The sequence below is a fragment of the Cervus elaphus genome, chromosome 18, assembly GCF_910594005.1.
Source record: "Cervus elaphus chromosome 18, mCerEla1.1, whole genome shotgun sequence".
Taxonomy (NCBI): Eukaryota; Metazoa; Chordata; class Mammalia; order Artiodactyla; family Cervidae; genus Cervus; species Cervus elaphus.
This window is the reverse complement of record NC_057832.1, coordinates 79722214-79731678: the sequence shown is the minus strand read 5'-3', so window position 1 is coordinate 79731678 and position 9465 is coordinate 79722214. Positions and strand designations below refer to the sequence as shown.

The 9465-nt window shown below is 40.1% G+C and overlaps 1 protein-coding gene across 13 annotated transcripts in view; it reads right to left on the bottom strand.

Annotated features, from left to right (window-relative positions):
* Window positions 1-1827: 1827 nt before the first annotated feature.
* The window catches only part of ADAM22 (ADAM metallopeptidase domain 22), a 224978-nt gene continuing 217340 nt past the window's right edge, over window positions 1828-9465 (bottom strand). For all 13 annotated transcript variants that reach the window (XM_043872822.1, XM_043872825.1, XM_043872824.1 and 10 more), the window contains one exon: window positions 1828-8697. In XM_043872822.1, the coding sequence (XP_043728757.1) occupies window positions 8677-8697 (21 nt within the window). In that variant the 3' untranslated portion in view covers window positions 1828-8676. The remainder of the gene's footprint in view (window positions 8698-9465) is intronic.

The window sequence follows — 9465 nt, the reverse complement described above, 5'->3', positions numbered from 1 at the left end:
CCTCTGGAAATCCTGGTTTAAGGCAGTGGTCATTTCCTAGGTGACAGAAGTGGTAAGGAAGAAGGCCTTTTCTGTCCAGAGGGCCTTTTTGGCTAGATTTGAACCATCCTGCTTTGGTAGGTCCTGGGGTGTGCTACATCAGTCATGGTTCTGAGTCTGCTTTGGGGTAAGAGCTAAAGTATTATAAAACTGTGTCTCTCTGGAATACTCAATTCAGTTTTAACTACTGATAGAGCAAATGTCCATATCTCCACTTCTAATTTCCTTTTGAAAGCATATAGCCTGGTCTTCAGTATGTCCCACAGAAAGTTTCCTTGCCCTTGACAAATTTGATGTATCTATTCTAGTCCTACAGTTAGAGCCACACTCTTCATTACAAGTCAATCTTGTGTTGCCTTATTTCTGTTTTATGTTGCATTCTGTTTCACTCATTAGATCCACACATCCAGTGCAGCCTCGCTGCCTTCTTCAAAACTGTTTTTGGTCTATTTTTCTTAGAGCATCTAGTTGAAGCATAATGAAGCTGTGAGCTCAAACTTGAATACTTCACTCATATGGAGAATTGATTAAGTTTCTCAAATCACCCCAACTCAAGATTTAATACTGGAGATGAGAGCTTTATCCTGGTGTGTCAAGAGATTTGTGATGGTTAAGTACTTACAGCCCTTTCTGAGCACTTCCACACCAAGGTGGCTGCAGGCGGCTTGTGCATCCCTGGCGACAGCTGGCATAGATTTGCACCACAACAGTCACATTTCATTAATCACAGCTTTCGCTCCTGTTGAGCCAAAGATGAGTCTAGACTCCACTTTAGTGTGATGTTCCGGGCAGTGCCACCAGTCCATGACATGACATGTGAGCAAAAACTTCTGCTATCTCTGAGCTAGACTTTGCTTGGCTGAGTGTGTTCCTGTTTCAATGTTTATCTTAATGGATTGTTACATGCCTAAAATATTTATGGACATGAATTTGTGCAAACTCCGGAGATAGTGAAGGACAGGGAAGGCTGGTGTGCTGCAGACCATAGGGTCGCAAAGAATCAGACATGTCTGAACAACAACAAAATATTTAAGTAAAAGAAATGGGGCTATATATAGTTACCATACCATTTTTTAGTCTCATAATAAATATACAAACCCTTCGTCAATGACTTCTGGTTTTCTCTCATTAAAACCATACTTTGTGGGGTGGGACGAAAGGAAGGGAATATACGTATATTTATAGCTGATTCGTGTTGCTAGACAGCAGAAACCAACACAACATTGTAAAGCAATTATCCTCCAATTAAAAACAAATTTAAAAAACAAAACAGCACTTTGACTACTTATAACTACTTTTTTCCCTCCACAGACTAGGAGCTGACGGCAAGGAAACTGCAAGTGCCAGGGTAAAGACTGCTGGGTGAAAGGGCTGCCCAAGAGACTATGAACAGGCTGGTGGAAGAATCTTTTAGGCAGTGAATTCCTGCACCTAAACTGAACCCATCCAGAATGCAGTCTGACACAAGTGAGCTCATTAAATAAGCATCACTTGCCCGGGCTCTAGGATAGAATACAGTAAATGGATCTTTATTAGAGTGAGGGAGAAAGTGTTCCTGAAATAAGGCAGGAGGATAAATAGAGAAGACTCCATCTGTCATCCAGCTGGGATAATTGTCCAACAAAGTAACCATTCAGACTCCACTAAGGGATCATGGTTATTTCTCCCCATGCAGATGGCCTATTCTAGGACACCTTCAAACAGGAAAGAACTGCCAGCAGTTTCCCAACAAAGCTTCTGAAAGAGAAACGGTGACTGGGAGAAAAACGGCATTACAGGGAGTCATCATCAAAATAACATAAATCTTTTATTGAAAGTCACTTTATTGATGTTACAATGAGAATAACATAGAAAACCGTGGTACCTTATTAGCTTCAGAAGTGAATACTAATAAAATTGTGCCATAAATTTGAATTTTAAGTTACAGTGACCTATAAAAACAGCAAGGTTTTATTTACCTACAGTAAAACAACTTTATAACTTGAACAGCCATGAAACAAATCACACTTGATCTGGAAAGCAGTTGCCATATATTTCAGTTGCTGTTTGCCAAAACCCAATAGTAACGTTTAAAGTAGCTTAAGAACCCGAAGTGCAGAGTAGCAGAGAGAACAGAATGTTAAAGTGAAGCCAAACTATATACACCTAATTATCTGATTACTGAAAGTGAAACTGTGCTGCCATGAACACTTTCCCATAAAGTGGCTTCCACTAGCTGTAGATGGGACATTACCCCTTGAAGATGACAGATGTGGAAAACACTAGCACAGACCTACACTGGCTAACATATAACTGCTATGTTTAGGTAAAAAAGCTGTTTCTAAAGGAAGTTGTATTTTTGTGATGCTAAATTGGAGGGGCAAGTCTCTTCCACCAAGTTAAAAAAGGAGCACATGCTTATTATTCTGAATTAACGTTTGCTAAGCACTTTTGAAGTTAGTGTTAAAAAAAAATTGTCTTCCATACAAGACAAAGATGTTGGGTTATTTTTTCCCATTAAAAAGACTGGCTATAGAATCACAGTTTGATTTTGTGCTGGATTAAAAAAGAAAAGTGGGATTTCTCATCAGGCAGTGATACAAGTGTATAATTTAGCAAGGACTTTTGTATTATCACTGAATCAATGTACTAATTTCTATCAGCACTTTCTGTAGTGTGTCGTCTGGTATAACTTAGCACCGCAGTGTTTAAAGATTTGGGGGCTATTTGCATTTTTAAGGGCTTGATCATCAAAACACAAATCCACATCTGAAACTTCATAAAATAAGAAGCTAAGCCCTAAAGTAAATATTGATTGGTATTATATGCATATGTATTTTCAACTTGAGAGGAAAATGCCCTTTTCTTCATAAACTCATAAATTCTTCAAAAAGTGTATTGATGGTTTTGTAAGCACATTATCTTAACAGTAGTCTCATTGTATGCCTTTTTGTAAAAAAAAAAAAAAATACACTTTTTCTCTGCTTTTGATTTGAGGGATACCAAAATATGAAATGATGTCCTTAAGCCAAACCCCAGCCAAGCACCTCCAGATACCATATAGGTTCTATGAAAAATGCAACAGGGACATGCCACACCAGTCACTGGCCCATTATGACCGGACAGTGAGGACCACACAGCCAATGCTCAGTAAAACTACAAAGCACACAGATCTGCCCTGATCACACAGTACACACCGCCGGTGGCCAACCTGTGCCCTTCTGAGCTCTCCCAGCAGCTCTCCATACTGCCCCTCCCCTGGGCTAACTGCCCCTCCCCAGGGCTAACTGCCCCATGACCTCCCAAGGCTCGCTGTTTCTTGCCTGCCCTCCAGCCTGAAACACACCCTGAGAACCAATTTCTTGGTGACGTCCCAAGTTGCACAATCCATGCCCAGATGCCAAAGGAAGGCTAAACGTGCCTCTCTCCCGATTCTGCGCCCCCAATGGTTCCGCGAGTGCCAGTCCAGGCAGAGGGACTTACCTCCATGACAGTGAAGGTTCCTAGTGAGGAGAAAAGATCTGACAGCTACTGAACGGGGAGTGACTTTGGAAGTAGAAAGAGTCTGGAAGCACCTCGCAAACCCGCAGTGAGAATGCTTACGGTTTGTCAGATTGTGGATAAAAAGGACAAAAATACTGGGCAGCTTTTTGTTCCGTTTCCGACTGTTTTCTCCTTATAAAATCTGAACCAGAAGATGCTCCATTTGGGGTACTCTGACAAGCTGATAAGCAGAAACACCCGATTTCTAAGATCCCACTCTGTTTGCTCTGCCTCTGCAGGCATGCTGGAAAATTCCTCCTGGAATTAAAAGCACCTGCCCAGGGAGCATATGCTATGAGCATGCGCCAAAGGTTCCCAGCAGGTGTTGCTGCTTCGGACCACCCCCCTCAACTCCCCACCCCACCATACAGAACCGGATAAATTGCTGCCTGTCAGCTAATTTTCGGGAGCACAGTCTCAGCACCTCACAATCTCAGAAACACAGGAAGCTGTTCGCGCAAGTTCTTAGCTGTCTCATGCTGGAGGAAAGTTGCTGCCTCCAAAATCCAAGTAGTCTTATCCATTCAGAAAATATCTCAGAGGAGAAAAAATTTAAAGGTTGAGCCTCCAATTAAGTCCTATTCCATACAAATGTTTGCTTTGTATATTTTAAGCTAATAGAATAAATTTTTGACTCCACTTACGCATTTATCAGTTTTAAAGGAAACAGATGGGGGCGGGATGATAGATACTTAGGAGCTTTAAAAAGTATGCTGCAAATGGGAGTCAGACGTTTCCTGTAAAATTCTTGTCAATTTACCAACTAGTACCTTTGTATTTAAAATAGGCTGCCCAGGGACTTACCTGGGGACCAGTGGTTAAGACTCAGCGCTTTCAGTGAAAGGAGCACAGGTTCCCCCTAGTGGGGAAATGAGGTCCTACATGCCGCTTAGCCAAAAAAAATTTTTTTTTTTTTGCTGCCGGGGTGGCGTCCTAGTAGGCTGTGGAGGGGCTAGCCTGACTCCCTTCATTCTCTCACTGCCTTTATTCAGTGGTTCTCTTGCCATATTCCCGGCAAGCTACTCAGTAAATTCCAGTAAGTTCCTTTTCCTTTAAATTTAAGTAACATAAAGTGAAATAAAATAGTCTTCTCTTTAGGTAAGGATTTATTATCATGCTGAATAACACAAGGAAATATTTAAAGCACTAAATATATATGTTTATATTGGAACTGACTCATTGGAAAAGACCCTGATACTGGAAAAGATTGAAGGCAGGAGGAGACGGGGACAACAGAGGATGAGATGGTTAGATGGCATCACCAACTCAATGGACATGAATTTAAGCAGTCTCTGGCAAAAACCACTACAATACTGTAATCAGCCTCCAACTAATAAAAATAAATGAAAAAAAAAGTAAACGAGAAAATCTTAAAAGGTAAAGGAGCCATAAGAGATCTGAGACAATGGACAGGATTAAATTATGCAAATCTTCAAGGGGATCAACAGAAAAAAGAGATTTAAGACTGGGAATTCAAACATAGTCTTTCTGTGGAAGTACACACAATACCTGATTTTATCTTTTCAGCAACTTCTTTTAGAAACCCTGTCAATCTTAGGCTCAGAAATCTATGGTAGATTGACTTTATGTAGTAACACAGTTTGGAAAGCCTTTTCAAAGCAAGGGGGCAGGGCAGTGGGCAGGAGAGAGAACCTGTAGTATCACTTAATAAAGCACCTATATATCAAGCTGAAAAATAGCTTTGGCATTTTAACCTTACATTTACTTTATTAGTCAACTTTTTTTTAAAGGAAAAGCACTGTATTTCTTAAAAAAAAAATACAGCAACCACAGATTCCGAGCCCTCCTGATGCTGCAATGTTTGAGCAGTTTATCCCTTTCCACAGATTGCCTGTGGCCTGCGCCCACTTTCTAGCTGGGAGACTCCAGAGGAGTACGCCACTTCCTCCCGAAAGAGTGGCTGGACACGGAGCCAGCTCATCTGACTAGTCAGTTCCTTCAGGGCTCCGTGATACCAGACCTCCTCTGTTGACACTCTTAGTGGAGAAGTATGTGTTGCTTTAAATCAGAGCGTATTACACTGGAATAACTATGGATAGATGGAACATCTCAGGTTGCAGAGTTGTCCGATCTGAAGTCTTTTTTTTTTTTTCATTTATTTTTATTAGTTGGAGGCTAATTACCTTACAATATTGTAGTGGTTTTTGTAACTGAAGTCTTATCTATGCACAAACCTTTAGAAAGAGAGGGAAAAGGCATACAATGGGACACAAAGGCCAAAAAGTTGCTCTTCTCTGCTTTTCATAATGGCCCTATAGTTGACTGAGGGCTATAAACATTAGTTTCATGATGCAAACTGCTATGTGGCCTCAAAGTTCCTCTCCAAAATAGATACTAAAAAAAAGAAGAAGAATGCTGTGCTTGTGTTTACTGCCGTGGCTCCATTCTCCTTGTCTCAGTGGATGAACAGTCATAGGTATTTAGATTCAATACATCTAGAACGCCAACCATGAGTACACATGTAGGGAATTCTCACTACTCACCACTGAAATTATATATGTGTCAAAGAATGCTGCAAATGGCTGTAAGGATGTTTATACATTCCTAGATTGAGTAGAATCTAGAATAAAGCATTAAAAGTACTATAAAACCATTGTCTCTCTGCAAATGAAACACTTTTCATTCAATTCCATATGAAGGTTATTATCGAGGAAGATGACTATAAACTGTATACCTCTAGAGCAACCATGTCTCCCAAAGGCACAAATAATGATTTTCACTTGAAATAATAATCTTCATGTAAAAATAAATTGAGAAGATGAGGGAAGAGAGAGAAAGGTAAAGGGGATTCATTGACTACATGGCTAATCATTTGTGGATTCTTTCAAATGAGGGATGTGTAACCATAACTAGGAAGCATATTTACATGAGGTACCTTACATTCAAATCTATAAACTCTTTTATAGTCAAAATAAAACTTCTAACATTAGCTTTTATACACTCAGTACCAGAAAACATTCAGTGCACATTAAAGTGATCTTGGTCAAAAGCCACTTTATTTGCTACATCTTTAAATCTGTCTGCCCTCCTGTCCTTGGCTTGAGCCATGTGGCAATATCACCCAACACCCACTCAAACTTGAGTCTGATGGATCATTTTATTGTGGTCTCGACAATCACATCCCTTCCTGTCATGAAAAATGCTGCTTATAACGGTATCATTTGGGATAATTAAATTGCTTTTCAAATGTTTTCAATGACTTTCAGAGGAGAGGCCATTATAGAAGACATAAACAGATAAAGTATAAAATGCTGCCTTCTAATGGGGCCCTTCGGTTTGGGACTCCAAGATGATTATACTTAGAGATGAAATGGGTTTTGTTCTCAGACAGTACTGGGAGAGATCAAACTTAAAGGATATTTCTGAAATCTTGTCTGCAGATTCCATCCCTCTCAAGAAAAAGGAGAGAAAATAAGGAAATTCAGAAGTACTCTTCCCATTGAAGCATTTGATTGATCCTATCCATTTCTGAGCTCACTAGGTTAGCCTCTGGAGAGAAGTTTTCTTTAAAAATGACAGAGCTGCATGATGATAGCTATGGAACTTTGGTTTTAACGAGGGGGATTTAACACAGATTTCTCACTTTTCTATGGATTTAAAAAAAAAAAAAAAAAAGAAAGTTCAGGACATCAGATTCTTCCCCGTGCCAGCTGTTTGGGTAACTTCACAGTCGCTCACTTTTGTGGTTTTAGGTTTCTTTGAACCCTCTGTGGCCTGTTGAGGCTTCCCAGCCCACCTCATAGAACCTTCCATGTCTTATTTACAAATCAGTGCAGAATGACTTGTTGGGACTCACATCCCACTGATGATAAATATCCTTAATAAACTGTGTAAAAGTTGTTTTCATTAAAACAAGTCATTCACATCACAGATAAGGGTGGCTATAAAGTCTTTTTAAAGAACAAAAGTTTAGGCCACAAAGGGTTGGAGTATTGGCAAGGTGGGAGTTTCTGAAGCATCAGCAGCCGTGGTCTCCTGTATCTTTGGCGCACTTGTTTGATCTCAGCAGGACACGCTGCTGTGGGGCTCACAGGCCCCCTGGGGTGAGACTAGCAGAGGTGCTCTGGTGCCGAAAAAGAACAGCTGCTGAGGCAGGCACTGTAGCCCCCAGAAAGAAGATGGACAGGCTGGAGGATCCCCAGGGGCCAGCCAACAGGCAGCAGAGCGCCTGGAGGCAGGAAGCAAGCTGTGGAGGCCCTAAGTTTGGTTGGACATTTTGTTTTCTTGTTCAATAAAACTACCTCCAGACTGTGTACACTTTAAAAGGCTAGCACATGGTTTAGACAAACATCAGTTAAGGGGAGACACACATACAGCCCTGATTACGATATTTACAACATCGTCCGATTATAATCTTTAAAGAACAGGTGATGGATGACAATGACGTGATTGTGACTGATTGTTTTTAGGCATTTGGCAAAATACACTTGTGTGTAACAGCTGCTTTTTTTTTTTAATTTTAAAATGTTTACATATGTACAATTGTCCTTGTATGCTGATATAAATATGAAAAGTAAAAAAAGAAAAAAGAAAAATACATGTTTACAGTTAGCATATGGGATATTGGTCTCTCAAGCTTTAAAGTCCTGCAGAAGAAATCCTATATGCCTTAGCCCTGCATGCTAGTTTCTATTATGGGATGTTGTTTCCTTAAATGTAGAAAACAATAAACAGAAGCTTCATGCACATAGCATTACTGACTGTCTACAATGAGGATGTGCTTCAGAATGTCAAGTTCTGAATCCACTATTGTCCCTTAGTAACTTGCTACATTTGGGTCATGTGAGTTAATTTTAGTGATATTTTTACATATATCTGTCATGCGGATTATCCATTAACATACCAGTACCTTTGTTGTTCCATGTTATAGTGTAACATTTCAGTAGTCCTTTTCATGGTTCAGTTAAATCCTAAGCCAATGACAAAAAGAAAATGGTATCCAGATGTGAAGCTTGGCTTCCTCTCCTCTGTGGCTTCTCAGAGATGTTTTTGAATTGTCTGAAGAGCAGATAGATTTGCAGTGATTCCGTGAGGCTGGGTTTGTATAAAAGTTGAAGTAAACAGTTTCGATGTATCACATGTAAACAGCTGATCTTAAATGGATGTCTCCCATAGCTGCATAACAGAGAAAAGAAAAACTTCACATAGTGAAAGCAAGAAACAGATGCATTCTGAGCCACAAGATGAAAAAGGTTCAGTGATTCCATCTGTGCTGGTGTGATTTTGGATGTGAGTCTTATCGATACATAAAATAAACAATCCAATTTTTAGCTCTCTTTTTCCTCTAAGCCTGAGTCTCAACCTTTTTAACAATGGCCCCTTTTAATACCAAAAAAAAACCCCTCACAGCCTCATCTAAGATTACTTGAAACTGTGAACAAATTAAATACAGTATCTCAAAAGGAATAATTCAAAATATTATTTTTTAAAACTACATGTACGCTTGTTTTCCCCAAGATCCCTTGATACAATCATCTAGAACAGTAGTTCTCAACCCTGCTGTACATTTCATTGATCTGGGGACGTTCTGAAAATTCCATAGCATAGACAGCACACCGGATCAACTAAATCAAAATCGCTCTGGGTGAAACTCAGGCATCAGCATATTTTTAAAAGTCTTTCAGACAATTCTGTACAGTCAAAGCTGAGAACTATTGGCCTTAGGAAAGTGTGAGCCCATTAGTACCACCACTGCCCTCTTAAAAATCATTGCCCTAGGCCTGTGGTCAGCTACACACGCTCCAAATCCATTGCTATCCCCTAAACAATAGCCGCTCTCAGGAGCTGACACATCAGAGTAGAACAAGGCATCCAGGGCAGGATGTCAGTTCCCTAATTCCCTCATCTCTCTCCTCTCCTGGCCTCTGCCACCATTTCTTTACA